Source organism: Quercus lobata, chromosome 12 (assembly GCF_001633185.2).
Source record: "Quercus lobata isolate SW786 chromosome 12, ValleyOak3.0 Primary Assembly, whole genome shotgun sequence".
In the NCBI taxonomy this organism is placed as follows: Eukaryota; Viridiplantae; Streptophyta; class Magnoliopsida; order Fagales; family Fagaceae; genus Quercus; species Quercus lobata.
This window is the reverse complement of record NC_044915.1, coordinates 32919371-32940502: the sequence shown is the minus strand read 5'-3', so window position 1 is coordinate 32940502 and position 21132 is coordinate 32919371. Positions and strand designations below refer to the sequence as shown.

At 36.4% G+C, this 21132-nt stretch overlaps 1 protein-coding gene across 2 annotated transcripts; it reads right to left on the bottom strand.

The window, feature by feature from the left end:
- Positions 1–1209: 1209 nt before the first annotated feature.
- On the bottom strand, positions 1210–11629 carry LOC115970958 (kinesin-like protein KIN-14J). 2 transcript variants are annotated; one of them, XM_031090599.1, is made up of 22 exons: positions 11283–11629; positions 10227–10374; positions 9969–10126; positions 9737–9835; positions 9131–9374; positions 8586–8713; positions 8393–8476; positions 8198–8275; positions 7982–8074; positions 7874–7903; positions 6850–7191; positions 6689–6770; positions 6495–6590; positions 6176–6352; positions 5942–6048; positions 5674–5852; positions 5341–5505; positions 4996–5249; positions 4712–4875; positions 3069–3628; positions 2243–2367; positions 1210–1518 (listed from the first exon to the last, which is right to left on the bottom strand). In XM_031090599.1, exons 2-22 carry the CDS (start codon positions 10321–10323, stop codon positions 1457–1459), a joined length of 3324 nt encoding a protein of 1107 aa, XP_030946459.1. In that variant the 5' UTR covers positions 10324–10374; positions 11283–11629; the 3' UTR covers positions 1210–1456. The 2 variants fall into 2 exon arrangements, with proteins under 2 accessions (XP_030946459.1, XP_030946460.1); XM_031090600.1 differs by lacking the exon at positions 11283–11629 and having other exon boundaries at positions 9969–10005; positions 10091–10126; positions 10227–10249.
- Positions 11630–21132: the final 9503 nt, after the last annotated feature.

The following is a 21132-nucleotide window of genomic DNA, read 5'->3' as shown; positions in this document are numbered from 1 at the left end:
CATATCTCATGCATACAATATGCATACGTCTCTAAAGTTTTTTTTTTTTTTTTTTTTTTAAATTATGTTTGGCATTCTCCCTTCATTTATATGGATTTTTTAAAATGAATCATTCACATTATGTGACAACACATAACATATAATTGTTAAAAATAACATGACAATTGTATCTAGATTTGGATTTGGTGATGTGCAATTATCCTCTAATGTTAGAGAGAAAATTTAAAAAGGTAGATTTAGGTCGTTGATAAATCGTATGTGGTCATTAAAAAGGATCAACCACTCAGTTACAAACACAAAGAGATTAAAAAGAATTGAAGAAAAGCTTCTATTTTTACTTGGTTTTTATTACAAAGGAATGTTACTCTATATATAGAAAGAATGGAGCAGAATAGAGTATAAGAAAGACAATGTAAAAGGAATTACCTGGAACATGCATAGGTGTTCTCAAGTACAATTATTCCTAAAAACATATCAGACTTATCTTCTTTACTTGCTAGATACAACGATAGAAAGAAATCAAAAAAAGAACATGGACTTAAATGTCCCGAAGTGTCTATTACAACTGTGTATAACTTTTGGACTATATACCATAGATCCTTATCTATTTACATGTTTTGGCACTTCGTTGTTTACTGCACTAACCTCATCCTAGGACTAAGCATAAAACCGCGCGCCTCATGTTATTGTTTAATGATGTTACTTGGGATTGACTTGCAATCAAATTTACTAAAAACTTTTGATGCTTTAGTTTGACTAAAGGACATATTTTCAAGGAATAAAATATCCATTATAACATGATTACCATACCGGTTTTTCCTCATTTAATTTCACTATGGTTTCATGCAATAGTTTCTGAAATTAAAATCATATTTTAGTTCCAAATATACTCCACTAAGTTCTTCTTTTTTAACTATTCACTCGGACTTTAAAAAGAAAAATGGCATGCTTTACATAATGCCATAAAAGGTCAAATCGTGTTTAAAGACAAAATTCAAAGGCCTTTTGTGTTTTGAAGACTTCTAAAAGAAACATGCTATATCTTTGATAATTGCTTTCCCAAAACCCCGACAATTAATGGAGGACTACTTCCTTTTTCTTTTTCTTTTTTTCTTTTTTTTTTTCTTTCAGTGGCAAGAACCTGAACCAACCCCTCCTTTTCTCGATGACCTAAAGCATAGGGCAAATGAAAAAACTGAAACAACTAAATGAAAATGTGCTGGACAGAGTATCGAAACCCAACGAACGGAAGTTGCACTATGATGAAATTATCCTAAACTACTTACTTTACAAAGTGTAAGTTTCCAATCGCCTCTTCCAATGCACTATAAATGGAAGCAGAACATAATCTACAAGTCAGCACAGTAAAGTTAGAATACAAACTACAGTGTAACCCTAACAAGAATACAAGCTAGTGTTGGGCATAAGAATTCGGCCATCCAAATTGCCTTCAAATCTACTGCCACCGTTTGGGGGTCTTTGATACAGAGGAGCTGCCAGCAAAAGCTTTCCTAGCACCTGACATGCATAAGATGGAAGTTGGGTAAATGAGTAGGGCACAAGTGGGGAGAGAAGCCTAGAGAGGGAGAAATTCTTGTATGAGCCAGGCGTATAATAAGATGTATTTGTGAGACTGACATATGGGCCCCACCATATGTTATTTGTGAGACTGACATATGGGCCCCACCATATGTTAGTCTCACAAATATCTTATATGCCGGATGTATAAGATATTTTCCCAAAGAGAGAGGAGCATGGGTCAGATACCAATTACAACAGTAAAATTAAAAAGCTACCATCTAGTAATACAACAACAAACAAAACCTTAATTGTCCCAAAATTTTGGAGTCAGTTATGGATCCTCAATATATTACATTCTACTTTATCTAAAATCATACTTTTTATCACTAATTATTATTTCTACTTATGTGATTTTGGTCTTCCTTTACCCTTATTATTATTATTTTTATTTTATTTTTTCGTTCTCTCAACTTGGACCAACTCACTTTATTTTTACTATTGCATTAGTCGCTCTTCTTTAAACATAACCAAACCATCTTAAGAAACCCTCACTCATCTTTTCATCAATAAGACTACCCCTATTTTTAAGTGGATTTCCTTATTTCGAATCCTAGCATTCCATGTTCACTTATCCATCTTAACATTCTCATTTCAACTACAATCATTTTATAAAGACTAGTAATAAGAGAGAGAAAATACACATCCTCAAAAAAATACATACTTGATGAAACCTTTAAGGTGCTTTTGGTGGTCAAAGAAAGCCGAGATGATTTTGCCTGCCCTAGCTTTTGGGGTGGCTTTGGGAGTTTAGATGGTAAAGTTGGCCTGGGTTCAAGCAAAGGCGACCTGCATTCAAACAAATATAAGGAAATCAGGTGTGATTCATAACTAACAAAGTCAGGTGAAATTGGACTGCATTCAAGCAAATATACATAAACCAAATCACGTGCCCGAAAACAAGCATGCACCCTTACTCCCCCTCCCTACCAACCCACACGGGCCACACACACGAAGGCCCCTTTTTTGGAGCCCCAAACAAAATGTCACTGACCAAACAGCTATAAGAGCTTTCTTTCACAATAATAAATGCAGCAAAAAGCTTCTGGATTTTTTTTTGTTTTTTAAATGCTAGTAACTTTTGTAATTAAAACTAGAGATATGGTATCACTGACAGTCAGGCCAAGATAAGGGACCCTTTAATTAAAATTTAAAGAAGCTCCAATGCAGATCCCAACACTAAAATAAGTTTCACCACAGAGAACATGTCAGATTGCAATGGTCAGGGAAACTTATTCCAAAATCCAGGTTGCAGTAGGGTAGTGGTGCACAATTTAAGATTTACAAAACATTTGTTGCTTCATTGGCATCACAAAGTATTCCTAGAGTCAAAATTCACGTGAAGAAATTTCATATAGGAGAAACATATGCCAATTTCTTTGTTAGTTGCCTAGTAGCAGCACAAGAAAGTTAGTAATCAGGTAGACAACAGCCAGTTCTCTAGCATTAAGAAAAATACACCAACCATTATAAAAATGAATAAGACTTACTTCTCAGTTTTCTGAACTGGAGTCTTCTCAGCTGGGATGCTCTCTGGAGGTGTGCTTTCAGCAGACTTTGCAACTTCAGGGAAAAGAGTGTACTCCACAACACTGGATATGGAGCCATCAGTTTCTGTTCCCATTGAAAGACCACCATCAGAAATATCACTTAATCTTTCATCAGAATCTGCATTCCCAAAGCCCAAGAGCTCAATGTCTTCAGAAAATTGCTGATCAACATCCCCTCCAAATAGCCTCGACTGAGTGGACAATTCCTTCTGATGTCTAAATTCATCCAATGACTGCTGAGAACCAGCTTCAGAATGCTTATCACTGTACTCGGAGCCATTGTCTATATCTGAAGCTGCTTTCTCAATCCGCCCTGTTCCTTTTCCTTCAGACAGTCTTTGGCTATGTTGAGTATCCCCTATGGAAGCTCTTCTTGGAGAGACAGACCCATACCTTAATGAGATCATACCATGCTTCACCCCATTGACATTAGCCTTGGAAAGCTGCAAGCGGTCAATCTCCTCATCTTTCTTTGCAACTACGTCCTTAAGGGATGCCACCTGCAAGATGAAAAGGAAATCAGACTGAACGAATATGGTAGGCCACTGTATAGAGCTTAAGAAGTCAAGAAATCTTAAATCAGGTCCCTTCAAGCTAACAAAGAAACAAAATTTCTTTAAAGCATGCAAATAAAATTGGGATGTGCACAATTATGAGAGCCAAACTTCGGGAGAAAATTCATGGGTGCTTCCTAGCCAGAGAGGAAAAGTTCAATGTGAGCAATCACCAAGTTATTACCAGTGGTGGCCCATGGCCATGCTAAAATGAGTACCAATCAGTGTCACTCTTATGCCCACTTCATGGACATGTTCTGCTGACAAACAATTATAGGCATAGATTGAAAAATAATTTACAGAAGGGCACTCCTTTGCAAATAGAATCACCAACCCATAGATTATCTACTACTCCTGGCCCAATAGTGCTTAAGAATCCTCATGGGCTCAATCCTGTTCACAATTAATTAATGCAAGTTCCAACCCCCTATGTTTTTATTTTTTATTTTTTTTCTTTTGGGGAGCATTTTTGACTGATTTTGCCATAATTAATCAAAAAATTCCACCCAAAACTTAAGAGACATAAAATAGAAGTGGAATATGCATGTAAAATGTCTGGGTATGATGACCAAGACCCATCCCTTACAAGCGCAGTGCAAACTTGACCATCATGATAAAGAATTTCAGTACTAGCAGATTTTGTTTTATGGTAAGTACACACCCAATGGGCCTAAAACCTGCAACTTCACCCTCCATCCCATTATTATGGGAGGAGGAAATGCTATCAACCTAGAGCTCAATGGAAAGAATCTTTATGAGCTACTGGTACAATTTTCTTCAGCCTATTTTACAAACTTACCCTCAATATCAAGTGGAGTTATTAAAATTATTCATGATTGCAACTGATTGCTTTTCATAGGATTGTATAAATGAATATATCCATTTCTATAGCATAACAAAAATATCGATATCCTCATGAAATACCTAGCTTATTGTTTAGAGCACAATGGCATATCAGGATATCTCCAATCAAAAACTATTAAGAGGGAAAAAAGACAATAAAATTGTTAAAACAATGAAAGATCGGACCTGTTCCATCAATTCTCTAACATCTCTTCCCTCTTTGTTGCTCCGAGCAGCGCCTAACTCAACACCAGAAACTCTCTCTGCAAACTTCAGGGTACTTATGGTTTCGGAATATGAATCCGTATCTGGATTAAGCTGTACAAACATAAGGGTTTTTGCTTGACCACCTACAATTTGGAGAAGACAAAAGAAATATGATACAAGACTTGAATAAAAAAGAAACTCATAATTATAATATCAACTCATACGTTATTACCATAGTCAAAGACAAAATATAAGGCAAGTACCTAAGGAACTTTGAAGTACTTGAGTTAATTTGCTGTTTCTATATGGTACATGTGAACTCTTTTGCGCTAGAGCAAATATTACATCTCCAAGAGCTGATAGTGACTTGTTTATATGTTGTGCCTCCCTAAGCCGATCCCCAGTAGCTTCGGACCGATCTACTCTTTCACTACCAGCAAGATCTACCAAATGTAGACTACCACGCAGGACAGCATTAGTCTCCAAGTCCGTTCCTCGAACATGAACAGTCAGAACACTGCACCATATGATTGAATTACAACCATGTTAAAAGAAAATAACAACCGTGAAAAGTAGGTGAGAAAATGACTTAGCATCAAGAATACAACCTATGGGATCTGCTACTTCTTTCATTCAAGGCAGTGGCACCTACTGCTCTATTCATTAACCCAATATGCATAAACTCTAAGACATCTGAAGTAGATTGAACAGAGTGCATGCTAGCCTCAGGGACAGCTAACCCATTCGGTTGGGTAGTGCTCCAAATCCCAAGTGTGTGCAAGTCAAAGGAAACAAAAACCTTTTCAATAACATAATAAGGTGAATAGAAGCAACTAAGAGCACTCAAATTTACTAATCAAATAGAGAAACTTAAAATTAAGAATGAAATCCCAAAAAAAGAAAAAGAAAAACCATAAGGGAAAAAAAAAATTAAAGGATATCTTTTTTGAGGACCATCACTTGAGAGTAGATCACGGACTTGTTCATTATAAATCTCAACCATTTGAACTCCAATTTCATATGCAATGGAGCTTTTCCTGCTTTGGGAGATCTGGAAAAGATCATTTAAGGCCCGATAGTTGACACCCCAATCCTCCTTTGATGATACACTAGGCCCACTCTAAAAGAAACAAGATAAAGGCATAAGGAACAACTTTCGACCATAAAAAATAAAAATTAAAAATAATACAATATAAACAATTTGGATACCATTGTATAGGTCTTTCCTGAGCCAGTTTGTCCATAAGCAAATATGCAAACATTGTATCCGTCAAGGACTGATCGAATCAACGGTTGAGTATCCATAAAGACCTCCTCTATCAACATATAGTATATAAACAAATAATAATTAGAAAATCAATATTTTTTCACTAACAAAGGAATGTAGCAGTTAGAGCAAAAAGTGATGAAAAAGGTAAACATCATTCATTTAGAAATTAATACCTTGCGTAGAAGTTGGATGAAAAACCTTGTTAAACTTGAACATCCTACGGCTGTCTTTTCCTTTAGATGGATTCATAATGACTAATTCACCATTTTCACCAATATATTCAATGGTGGTATGCTTCTTACTTTGTCCAGGAAGGAATGGTCTTATTCGACAATATACTCTAATATTTCCTATATAACAGAGAGAGAAAGAACGAGCTCAAACACTCATACGATGGCATAACCATTTCCATCGTGAACAAAAAGTGTTTTTATTCTTCAATAAAGAATTAAACTAAAAAAAGAGGGGGCAAAACCATACTAAGTGATGTACCTTTTAGATCCTGAACCTCATTATATAACCTACGGTTTTCTGCGAGAACTGCATGGTAATTTTGAGCTGCATCTGCTAGTCCTTCAAGATTCAATCCTATTCAAGAAAAAAAGGACATCATGAGAAAATGCCCAAGTAGTAAATAAACAAATGTCCAAGTAGTAAATAAACAAACTGCGAATCATCAATCCTACCCAAGCATCTGAATTCCTCTGCATAACCTCTTTTTGTCTTCAAGACTTCATGTTTTATGGACTCTAAAGTTGCCCTCGATTCCTAAACAAAATCATAAAGCTGTGTTATAGGATCGCTAAAGACAAGAAATGAAATTAAATCCATGTGTACGAAGGTAAACCTGCAAAGCTCCAAAATGATTATCTATAAAGCTCTTGTAGATTCGCTCTTTCTTTTTCAATCTTCGCAATTTAGATTCAGAAAACTTCTCAAGTTCTTCCACCTTCTTCCTTGAATCTGATAAAAGGCACTCAAATTCTTTTAACCGATTCTCCAACTCAACTTTAGCTTCCTTAGCAGTTGTTTCTAATTGCAAGCAATGATCTTCATGCATCCTTTTGGTCACTTCTAGTTCTTGTTTTAGTTTCATAATCTCGATATCACAATGATCCTTCTGTTTCCTTAATTCTATCATATCATGCTCTTCAAGTTTCTTTTTATTTTCTGTTTTGACTTTCTCAATCTGCAAAATCCAAAATGTAAAGTCACTAACAAAATAACCAATGGTACCTTCTTGTTGTAGCGGCTCTTCCTTTTTGTACAAATTTAATAATAATAATAATAAAATCTAAGACGTATAAATTCACAAACAATCTTCATTACCACTAATAAGGCACAACAGACTGAGCAGGTTTCAACCAAGACCTACTTATCACCCACACTACATTAAATACGTAATATAAACTTACATAGTGGATACACATACAACATAGACTTGCAAACGATATCAAAATGACAAAAATTTGACATATTTGCTTCATAATAATTAACCTTAATATGATTACTTCCTCCAAAAGAGTGGAAATAATAATCTTGAGATTTTTTTCACTTAAAACAATATAATTTCATCATACATTATTATCAACTTGTACAGCTAACTATAAGTACTAGCAGTTCAAGAACTCTTCAAAATAAGTGGCACAGCTAAAATAAACATTCATCAGCAGAAATAAGTTATGAATTACTAAAAATTTAAAGATATCTAATATGTATTAGAAAACATTAGATACAAAATAGGTGTGGATGTCATATGAAATACTTTGGAATGCTCATAATATAACACAGCCATCAAACTCAAGGATCAACAAAAGAAATATGTTTTATCATCTTTGAATATAAAGATAGGACTAAGAACAGAAACACACCTTTATCTGTTGAAATTGATCCATTACAACCTATAGGAAACAAAAACAACAGTTAAAAATCAATTGGGTTAAATGAAATAAAGTGCATAAACCTCAAACTAAAACCACCTCAAATTCTTCAGCGGCTCCTATCGAAAGGGTTTCAAGTACTCTAATTTTTGATTGATATTTCTCCTCACGAGCCTTAAAAAGTTTGTTTTGCTGCAAGCATAAAATAATACAAACACTTTTTTACTCATGAGCAATATAAATATATATATATATATATATATATGTATATATATATTCTTACTAAGCAAAAAATAAATCCATAAATTATTTTACAATTTTTAAGTTTTCTGCTTGGGTTGAAATTCGCTGCTCAATCACTTGCGTAACTTTTCTCAACAGCCATGCCACACACTGGAAAATGGAGGAAAAACACCAGTGAGAGATACAAAATGGAAAAAATAATCATAAAAAAGTAAGTTCATGCATGCTTTAGTTATATAGCATCCTTGCATCCTCTTACTGCCATACATTAGGTACATCCCCATTCTTTCTTTGCATGCTATCGTCTAGAATCTTATTCACTATGTTGAAAAGTGATTGAGTTGATGCATTCTGCACAATAGAATGGCAATAAAACATAAGAACAGCATCAAACTTACAGTTGAACAACAGAAGCAAAAAATAATAATGATAAGAGGGGGGAAGGGGGGGAGCAACTTACATCCAAACTGTTCGACTTGATCATCTCCAAAATTTTGGCATCAGAAGAATCAGCAAAACATCCTTGCTTTAATTGCAACACCTCATGAAACTTAGATCCAAGATGATGTTGTAAAGCATCTGACAACTCTACAAGCAAAAGGGGGGAAAAAGCATGATAAAATAAGCAATAAGAACACTACAAACAACAATTTTCATTTGGCAGGCAGAATGAGATACGTGTCCCCCCCCCCCCCCTTTCAGTGGTTGCTTCTCGTGTCCAAGATAATGAATTGCAATGCTAACCCTCCACTGCCCCCAATTCATACCCCTATCGTAATCCATGCTTCTTAAAGTCCATTGCAATGAACACATCTACTCACTCATTAGTTAAGGCTGCCCGCCACTGCCCTAAGGCCAATTCCCCCAAACAACAACTTGTGCTACATCACATACTTACTGCATTCATGATCTCAACACATCGTCTATTTGAATTTACACATACATTCACCACAATCTAGGCGTCATCCACACATACCCTGTCAATCAAGATAGCAATTAGCATACCTGAAGTACCAGGAAAAGAATGTTGAAATTTGGCTTCAACTGAATCTCTTTGCCAATCCCCTCCATTTTTAACCAAGTGTTGTCCGTGTGATACATCCCCTTGGGAACCAATTCCCTCTAAAGAGCCTACCTCTGATAGATCCCATCTTCTTCTCAAATGATTTTGCACGTTCTCTACCCCAGCATTAGAATTAAAATGCACTCTAAGATTATTAAGGCACTGAAGAACTGGCACCATAGATCCCTGCAAAATCTCATACCATCGACTAAAATGAGTATGAGAAAATTTGAAAGTTGGAAGCAATAAAAAAAAGACCCAGAGTTATAATTTTAGCAAAACCACATAGAGCTGCAAGTCGATTCAAGTTAAAACAATTCAGCAAAAAATAATTGAACTAAGAGCTGCTTTCATAGACCAATACATTTTTAGTATTTCTTTAGGGCTGATGGGTCAATACATATAGTGTTTGTGTAAGGAACCTAAGGTCGAGGCTTAATGTAACAGACCCAAGGCCAAGTCATTGTTGTCAATTTCAGTGAAACTAAATTATATGATTGACTAGTGCAATGAAATAAGGATTCTATATTGCAATACTAGAAACGTACCTGCTCTAGATCTGATAGTTCAAATCCAGGCAATCCTATTTCATTGATAGCTGCCAAGAACTTTTGGACATTTAAGAGAACGGGCTCCAAATTGCCTCTCTAAGTAGGAAAGAAAAAGTTAAAATGGAGCAGTACGACTTAGAAACAGATCCCAAAAGAAAAAAGTCATAAACCTCAATATGATAACATATCCAAACAGGCTATAAACAAACAACACAGAAGGTAATCCTACCATTTCTATCAAACCGGGACTAAGCTTGTTCAACACACTGCATAAAACAGTGCCATCAATCAAGCATGATCTCAGATCCTCCTCAGAAGCTTCCAATGGTAAACTTAAATGAGGAAGCATACCATTTATCCACTCCACCAGAGAAGACTGCTGGTTACCTATATAACAAGTGTAAAACAAGGACAAAGAGGAATATAAAATGCGACTAAGTTATGTGCAAATAAATATGGAGAGAAAGGGAGTATATAACTTGGTTACCTTCGGCCATAACCCTAAAACTTTCCAGCTGTTCAACATATTCACCATGAGCCCCATTTGAATAGCCAAATCCCCCATTCTCATACTGGGAGTTCATGATGAGACCTTCTCAAATGCCTTGTTTCCTTGATCAACTATGGACACAATGCTACAAAGATAGTATTCCGTGCACATAAATTAGAAGAAATTAAATAAAAAATCAACATTAAACGTATGGAACAAAAACTTTTTTGAATAATTGGCTTCAAAAATGATTCAATTTCCTTATTAAAAAAAAAAAAAAAAAAAAAAAGCGATGATTCAATTTATACTTATTTGATCAACTTATACTCAATTTTGATGGTAGGCCATGCACAAAACCAAATTACAAGTAAAGACAGAAACTTCATAAGCAAGCAATTTATTGGTGAAAAATTTACACCCCAGATGATATTAAACTTCGCCACGAATTCTCATAAACACAGTCGGCAAAATGCATCAGATTCTTCAATTAAAGGCCGGTCTTTATCACGGAAATAATCAATCTAAATGTTCAAATTGGAAAAGATAGCAACTTGGTCATCGAGCAAAGTAATTCTAAATTAAATATGTATCTTTTCCATTAATTTTTACTAAATACAATTATTAACCCAAAAAAAAAAAAAAAAACTAAAAGCTCGTGCCTTACAATAATTCTTTTCTTCTCCAACACTTTCTAAAAAAGAAATCCAAGCAAACTCTAGCCCTAGAATCCTTCTGCTTAAAATGAGTTTAATTTACGCATTCTCTGTGTTCAATTCAATAAACAATTAAGTAAACAACAACGAAATTGAGCTTCCTTCTTCTTGATCTCCATTTTCTCAGCCACCAAACAGACCATAATTTTAACACACAAAAAAAAAAAAAGCTTTTTTTGTTTTTTGGCAATGACAATTCTCACAGATCATTCAAATCCACTGACCTACATTTCAGAAAAATAATAACAACAACAACAAATTGGCCATCGGATCTGTACGAAGCCCGAAGATTTGAAGAAATGCGAGACGTACGGACGGAATGTGGATTGAAGATACGAACCTGGAGGATTCATAGTACGATTGTGTGGGAAAATGTGGTTGAGATCTCTTTCGGCAAATCACAGAGCTCTGTGAGAGAGAGGGAGAGAGATCGGAGCTCTGAGTAATGGCGTTTCGTTTCGGACCGATCCGTTACAGAAAGAGAAAGGGCCGAAATTTCTGATCGTTAAATGCCGAAACTCTTGCCCGAGATTTCGGAGACCGGACGGAGCGATGAGAGAGGAGAGAGAGAGTTTGTTGGATTTTCGGTTTTTTTTCTTTTTTCTTTTCGTTTTTTTCTTTTCAGTGAAGATAGAAAGAAACGTTGGGAAATGGGAAGTGTAGAATTGAAATGACTTTTCCTTTACTTTTCTTTTCTTTTTTTTTTCTTTTTCCTTTTGTTTGTATAGTTTGAAAATAGGGCTTGGATTTGAATTTAAATTGCTGTTTTGACACTCTCCACTAATTTTGGAGTGGCGTTCCCGCCTTGTACCTTTCGTGCCTTTGTTTAAACTGCAGGCTTGTTACTTACTAGCCACAAACTAAAAAACGATAAAGGAAAAAGTTGTACTGAGTACGACGATACTCCAGAAGTCAGCGCGTGGAGGTTTTGACCCACGCGCCTGCTGGCCGTATTGATGACATTTTTAAGTCGTTGGTTCGCACGTGAGAGACTGAACCAACTAATAGATAGAAGATGTCAGCATGTAGCAGAGCATAGAAAGAAGTGGAATGCACACTTCACAACCTAGTCCTCCTTCTGTAAAAAATAATAAATAATAAAAATACTTTTTTATTTAAAAAAACTAAACTTTTTTTTTTTTGAGAAAAAAAAAAAACTAAACTAGGATCCAAGACTCCAAGAAATTACAATTTTTTTTTTTTTTTTTTTTGGTGTATCCCATAATCCTTATCCCTACTTCTCCCACCGGCTATTTATCAAAAATGATTAAGTTATAATTTACATTTTTAAAGTTTGGGATAATTTTAATCTTATATTTCCAACTCCACTCAAAAGTTATGGTAACTTTTAAAAGATGCGAAAATGCACTTTTCGTCCCTACATTTTGGACCTTGTTACAATTTGGTCCCTAAATTGATTTAGGTCCTAGGTCAGTCCCTAATTTTCAAAAATCGTTTTTAAAATAGTCATTGCCGTCAACCGAGTGACACAAAATGCTGAGGTGGCAAACGGAGGTCCTAGCTGTCAAATCCATTTATTAAAATAATAATTAAAAAGCCAGCGTGTCCCATTTACACCCACGTGACCCTGCCACCTCATCTCCTGCAGACTTAACCCTCACATGACCCTCACGTGTTCTTGCCACGTCATCTTCCCGCCCAATTAGCCCACACGTGACCCTCTCGTGACTGACTGAACTCATAACTAACCTTCAGTCTTTACTATTCACTCTTCACTCCTTCACCGAAAATCCCAAACCTGGAAACGAAACCCTAACCTATGTCGTCTTCATCCTCGTGTTCTTCCCCAACATCCAACCCAAAACCCATTCCCCTAAAACAGAAAAAAACTCGTTCCCCTAAAACTGAAACTTGAAAACCCATTCCCCTGAAACTTGGAACCGTAACATTTCATTCTCGTGTTCTTCATCCATTTCCCTAAAACTGTAACATTCCCCTGAGAAAATCACTCACAAACAAAAACTCTGCTTCACCCACTCATCAAAACCACATTGAAGAGATGGAATCAAGCTCATCATCCACGGCAAGCCTGAGGAGGAGAGCATCACCCACGTGTTATTGCCCCAACCCTGGTAAACCAGTTGTAGTGGTTTCCTGGATGGAGAACAATCCAGGAAGAAGGTTCTATGGGTGTCCTAATTACTGGGTAAGGTTCTATGGGTGTCCTAATTTCAAATTTTTTTTCTTTGGTTCGTTTTTTTAGTGGATTGATTGATTTGGTTTGAATTTCAAGTTGAACGGAAATGCAAATATTTTCAATGGATTGATGATGAGATTTGTCTGCGTGGTAAGGTCCTTATCCCAGAACAAAGACAGACGATTCTCAGACTCCAGGCTGAAGTTTCAACTTGCAAAAAGAGGGAGAAGTGTTTGGCAGTGTCTCTGATTTTGGCATTGCTGATGTGTGGGATCTGCCTTTGTGTAATTTTTGTTTTGGTGGTTTAGATGGGTGGGTTAGATGGTGATTTTAGTTGTGCTAATTGTGGCATTGCTGATGTGTGGGTTCTGACTTTGTGTAATTTTAGTTTTGGTTAGTTTTTGTGGTTTAGATGGGTGGGTAAGATGGTGATTTTAGTTGTGCTGTTTGTGGCATTGCTGATGAAGCATTTTGTGGAAAACTATATCCCAATTACCTTTGTAATTTCTGTTTGAATGAAATGAAATTATCATGGTTTTGTTCAATGTTATCTGGTTCAATGAAATGAAATGTTATTTTGTTAAATGTTATCTGGTTTTGTAATGAATGAATGTACTTAATGGTCACTGTGTGTAACTTACTAAACTGAAGTTACCAATTCAGTCATTGTGTGCAAACTGCCACTGGAAAATGACTGCACTAATCTGGCATGAGCTGCACATTTGAACTGAACTTATCTGGAAAATACTGAACTGATGTTATTAGTTTCGCATGCACGGGGAAATAATGAACTAGCATGACTGCACTTATCTGTTATTATCTGGAAAATAATGAGCTGCACGTGCAACCATGATGTTACTAGTTTCAAAATACACAATACACATTATGTGTGTGCAAACACAACACATTATTATCTGGAAAATAATGAGCTGCAACTGCACCATTGTGTGCAAACACAATACACAAACCAGACTGCACTATATACATGGTAGACATAAATCTGTCCAAAATACAATTCCCTGCCATAATACACAGATCACAATACATAATTCTTTGACAATACCCAAGCTGTCATACACAAATCACAATACACAAAAACCTTAGCTGCCATACACAAATCACAATACACAAAAACACAAATCACAATACACAAAAACCTTAGCTGCCATACACAAAAACTTCTTTTCCATAATTTAGCCATTGTTCGGGCAACAAAAACAAAAAAGGCCAAAAAGGTCATTGTGCAGTACTTAGCTGCCATTGTTCAACACTACCAAAATATACATAATTCAACCATAAGTACAACCTTTCACACTAACTACCACAAAAAAATTCAAAGATACAAAAAACAAAGAAATGGATATTGCTCAATCTCCACCAACTTATCCCATTGGCCCATGCACAAATGACTGGCTCAATGCTTCTCTATACCTAGATGCATTTCTTGATGCATTCAAAGTCTCACTTGTGACACTCCCCTTCTTTCTATTCTTTGGATTTCCATGTATGTTGCTGCTTAGATTGGATGCTGTACTATTGGGGGGTGCACTGCTTGTAACTCGTCTAGTAGTTGCTGCACTGCTTCCAGCTCTCGTGGTAGGTGATGCCCTTGGTGGATTTGACTCATTGATGGCCACTCCTCCACTTGGCTCATTAGTTGTCTACAAACAACACATACACTCAAGTTAACATTAAAAAATTGAAACAAGTGCAAACAAAAAAAATTAATGCACAAACAAGTATTATACCTGTTTTTTCCTAGAAATCCTGTTGTTTGGACCACCACCACCAGTTGTAGGCAGTGAAGAATTCCCTCCAACCTCACCTTTGCAACTTCTTTTATTGTGGCCTATCTTCCCACATGACTTGCACATCTTGGCAATACCCAACCCCTTACTATGACCCCTTTTTGGTTCATTGGATTCCCTTGCTCTCTTCTTTTTGGGCCTGCCAGGTGACCTTCTCTTTATTGGAGGCTGCACAGGTGGGAGTCCACTTGGGGTCCACATATTCTGACCATTAATGGGATCAATGATGGGCTCATAGCATGCCTTGTATGTGCTGACTTTGTAGCAGTCATTGGTGTATTTCCCAACTGCCTCTCTGTTGAAAAATATGCATGAAATTCCATGGCAGCATGGAATACCAGTGATGTTCCATTTCCTACAGGTACATGTCTTATTCTCCAGGTCCACAATGAAACTTTGTAGCCCACTCTTAACCTCAAATTTTGTGTCAGAAGACCAACAAGCCAACCATTTACTGCAACTCATTTTCTCCCTATGCAATCTTTTACAAACTTTAGGGCACAACTCAAACTCTACCTTCAAAATACTTAGTCTATTTTGTTGAGACCTATTCATCAAATACAATCTAATGTCTTCAAGCTACATACATAAACAACCCACGTATTAGTGCATGCTAAAAAATATATAAATCAAACCAACATACATAAAGTATAGGAAATTTGCATACCATGCTAACAATGGGCTTCCCTCTGAATTTTATTATCCTACTGTTGAAACTTTCACACATATTGTTGAGGACAGTATCACTTAGCCCATCACCCCTGAACATGTGTCTAGCCCATATTGTTGTGGTGTGTCCTTTCAACCAAAAGTATGCACCCTCATCAATTTCTTTCATCTCATTCATTGCCCTCTCAAATTCATGTGCATAAGTTGCTTTTACTGCTCTCCAAAACAATTCTCTAATTAGAAGACCAGGATGTTGCTTCCTCAAATTGTTGTACAAATGTCTACAACAACACCTATGTTCATAAAGAGGCCAGTTATCTGCAAATGACTACACTAATCCCTACCAAATGCAAACAACAAGAAATAAGTATATATACATCACATACAATTGTTGTTCATATTTCTCATGTTATAAACAAACATAAAATATGGAAATACCTTCTATTGGTCGGATATGAATGTTCACCTCTTGCTATCACCAATGTCAGCTAGCAATAAGTTTATAAACCAAGTCCATAAGTCCTTGGTTTCAGCTTCCGCTACTGCCATAGCCAAAGGGAAATATTCTTCATTGGGGTCATTTGCAATTGCAACAATCAGCTGCCCCCCCCCCCCCAACTTGGTTTTAAGATGGCAAGCATCCAATCCAATTATTGGCTTGCAGCCTGCCAAGAATCCCTTCTTACACCCAGCCCAGCAAATGTACAATCTCTCAAAGTATGGCACTCCTATCTGTAAATCTATTTCAGCTGATAACTCTCCCTCATTATAGGTGTGAGTCTTCATCATAATTGTACAATGAGGACTAGATCTCCTCAGTTCTGCACAATAATCCCAGCGCTGATTGTACTGCTCTATGTAAGACTCATCAACAAACTCTTGAGCCTTTTCCCTAGCCCTACTGGCCTTCCCAGCACTAATATTCACCACATACTTCTCATGCACTGCTTCTTGAATATCCTTCAGCTTTATATTAGGTTGTCTCCTCACCTTTTTTATCAACTTCCTAGCAAGGAACTTGGTAGTGCACCTTGGATTTTTGTAGCTCCTGGTACATGTGTGCTCCAAGTTCAAGGTCTTAAGTTGGTAATTCATCTCCCTTGGCAGCTTTGCTAGGTAAGCTGTAAACTTGCAGGGAGGTTGACACTGGGCTCTAACCCTTACTTTATCATTCTTCACAAACTTCACCCCCCATCCACCATTCACTGCATACTCAGTGATAGCATCCTTGAACTGTTGAGGGGAAACAAACAACATATTCTTCTCAAACCTTATGTGTTCAGGATTAGAGACTGGTTTAAACACTAGAAACTTATTCCTCCTAGTGACATTATCCACATGTCCATGACCAGCATCACCATCACCCTCACTGTCACTATCATCAAGCCCTTCATCACCACTAGATGATGACTCAGTCAGACTTAACAGTTCCTCACTGGTGTAATCTGAGTTCACTACACTAGCCCCCATCGGTTCTGGCAATGTTGCCTCACCATCATTGTCCCAGCTATCACTACTATCTTCACCCACATACCGTTGGTTAGGGTTCACTTCTCTATCCCCTTCCATTTCAGCATCACTAGAACTGTCATTACTATCAGTGGTGACAGACCCATCCCCTTGTGGTTCCTCAACAACTGGTTCCTTACCAGGTCTCCTACATCCAAGTATTTCAACATCAGAATCAGAATCAGAATCATTCCTACCCCTATCATCCATATCATCCCTATCATCTCTACCCCTATCATCCCTATCATCCTCATCACCCCCATAGAAGTACTGACCATCAAAATCATCATCACCATCATAGAAGTCATCTCTATCCTCATAAGCAGGTTCCCCATCACTAGAACTGTACCACTCAGGCTCAGGCTCATGCTCAGGCTCTACAACAAGGTCCAATGTCACACCATTACCATTATTAACTAGTATAGGGTCATGTACTGGATGCTGGACATATACATGAATATGTCCATGACCCTCCACCAAAGTAGTCATGAACACTGCATCCTTGTCATCCTTGATCAAGTGGAACATCCTACCCTCCTGATCATCCTCCCTAGGTATTGTGTACCACAACCTACTCACACACGTGTACCCAAAATCTTTACAAATGGTCTAAATTTCCATCTTAGACCACTTATCAGGATCACAGCCATCTACTATCCCCACATCACCCCCCACATACTTCTCATAATTTTCATCAAAATTTCCACCATGATGCACATACAAAGTAAAATACTCGTCCACCCTGCATGCATGAAAAATTATCTACAGAATATTTTATTTCAATAAAGACAAAACTAAACCAAACAGTCAAACATGCATTGACTCTATATATTCTAAACATAAAACAATGCCAAAACATATAACATTTATTGATAACAGGGAACACACATGGTCCACCATGATCCTTAAAGGCCAAACAGAAAAATACAAATAAAAGCATAATAAAGCACTCAAACTGTGGTCCATAATCGATGAGAGAGACAGAAAGAGTTAAAAGTAAGACAGAGACAGATATACACACATTCACACCTTTTCGAAGAGAGTCAGATACACACAAATACACACACAAATAGAAACACACAGAGAGAAATAGCTTCGCACCTCGCAGATTATTAGCTCCGTTGTTCTAACTCAGTATGATTTCTCAGGGGAATGGGTTTTCAGTTTCAGGGGAATGGGTTTTCAGTTTCAGGGAAATGGGTTTCAAGTTGGAATTTGGGGAAGAACACGAGGATGAAGACTACACGGGCTGTTGGGAAAGAACACGATTTGGGATTGTTAGGGTTTCGTTTCATTTCCAGGTGAACACGATTTGGGATTGTTTGGGGATTTTCGGTGAAGGAGTAAAGAGTGAATAGTGAAGACTGAAGGTCGTTTATGAGTTCAGTCAGTCACGAGAGGGTCATGTGTGGGCTAATTGGGCGGGAAGATGACGTGGCAGGAACACGTGAAGGTCATGTGAGGGTTAAGTCCGCGGGAGATGGGGTGGCAGGGTCACGTGGGTGTAAGTGGGACACGCTAGCTTTTTAATTATTATTTTAATAAATGGGTTTGACAGCTAGGACCTCCGTTTGCCACCTCAGCATTTTCTGTCACTGGGTTGACGGTAGGGACTATTTTAAAAACAATTTTTGAAAATCAGGAACTGACCTAGGACCTAAATCAATTTAGGGACCAAATTGTAACAAGGCCCAAAATGTAGGGACGAAAAAGTGCATTTTCGCCTTTAAAAGAAGAAGAAATAAGTTATATTTCACACAACATTCTCTTAAGTAATATGAGACAATTACAAATTTTTTTTTTTTTTTTTTTTTAGAAACAAACAGAGGTACTCCATACCCAAACATTTGGATATTATTTGGATAAAAATCATTTTGTCTATAGATTGTGTTGAGTTTTTAAGTGCGACTTCAACTCAATATAATTTTAATTAGAATAACAAATTTGCTTTAACTCATTCCAACGCACCCAGTTGGGTAGGGACAGGGCAAGCTTTTTGTCCCACATCTCAAATGGGGGCATTCTTTTGCTTAAATTTGATTTATATTATTGTGTTGTTTGATAAAAATTAGTTTGATTTTATGTGATTAATTAAATTGCAATTTTAAGTATGATTTTTAAAGGTTTGGTTTACTCTCGATATTTTTTAAAGTAATCTTTTTTTTGTTTTAATAAGAGAGTGTCACATCATCCACTAACTAAATAAAATATGAAAATTAAAACACATTACCACTTGTCATCATATATTTAAAATAAAATGACATATCAAGTTAAAAAGGTACGGAAAAGATTAATTTTTCTCAACAAACAAAAAAAATGGAAAGATTAATATCAAAGATTATAGGCCATCAAAAGTAAGTATTGTTAATACTGTAGACTCAAGAATAAAGAAGCTAATTAGTGTTGTGCCATGTAACAGAGAAGATTCAACAATTGAAGAAGGTAGGTGAGAGTAGGTGTAATTAGCTTATTTATACTTCAATGTAGGTGTAATTAGCTTATTTATACTTCAATTTCAATTAAATAAGGTAGGTGAGAGTAGGTGAATTAGCTTATTTATACTTCAATTTCATGTTTTCAAACCGCTAAATTTATATAAGACGACAACACTATTTTGGTTCCTACCCTTTGAAGTCATAATTAGTTTGGTCCCTATATTTTGGTGACAATCAATTTGGTTCCTGATATTTTCAACTTGCACTCAATTTGGTCTCTACCGTTAACTCACTAACAAAAAATGCATACGTGGTAAACGGTGTATATGGTTTACATTCTTAAAACTTAGGTGACAACTAAAATAATAATATAAAATGACACATCAGCATATGAGCAAAAAAATAATTTATCAATGATAGGCCAAAAACGTATTGACCCATTGTGATGAATTAATTAATTAATTAGTCAAGTTTATTAATTAATCAAATTAATATACAAACGCATGGTAGCACAAACAAATCACCAATTAAACTAAGTATGCAGCGGAAAATAAATTAACACGGTAATTTGTTTACGAATGGGGAAAACCTATACGGTAAAAACTCCATCGAGTGATTTTAAGGTCACCACTCCCGATAATCCACTATTATCACAACAAGCGGTTACAAGTAAAGGAATCTCAGTACCTTATACCAACCTATAGTTGAACCCTTACCCCAATACCCCAATTGGACTTATTCTATAGTGACAATCTCTCCTTGTAATGCACGGCTCGCAGTACGTGACTAACTAATTAAGCGGATCCCAATACACAACTTCAATTACCAACTAGAGAAAGTTATTGGCTGCAAAATTCTTTAGTTCATCACACGATGAAGATTCAAAAGATGTTTGGTCATAAAACCCTACGGTGCACAAACATAACAACTTCAACACAAGAACAATAAACTAGGGCAAATTCTGTCTTCGGTCACAATTTACTTGAACAAACTTTGCTCAACACTTGTGCAACTTGTGTCCACTTTGACGACCCTTAAAATAATCATTTTATATGTTTAGGGTTGTGAGAAAAAAAAAGCCCAAATATACAATCACAGATTAGAGTCAAAACAAATGAAATTCTGTTTTTTATAAACCTCGACAGATACCCTATCTGTTGAGCTACTATCGAGCCACGGGGTTGAACAGCTCTTCAAGCTCGATAGATGGCTAGCTGTCAAGTTTTAATGACAGGCACTTTTCAGACTTGAATCTTGGACAGACTTGCATAGCTTCAACATTTGATCTTGAAACAAAATTTCTTGAAGTATTAAACACATCCTAGTTTTACCCAAATACAAGTAAAGTGCGTTTTGTCAAAAGATTAGCCAATTACATAAAATAGTGACATATGTTCCTAACAAGTAAATCACATATGTCCTAACAATCAATTTAAATAAATAAATAAAAAATGTGAATTCAAATTTGTTGTTGAACATGAACCCAATCATAACCCAAAAAAATCAAACCCAAATCAAATCCACAAATCTCATCTCTTTGATTCAAGTTGGAAGCTGAAGTCTAAAAGAAGAATAAGGCAAAGAAAGAATAGATGAAGATCAAGATCAAGG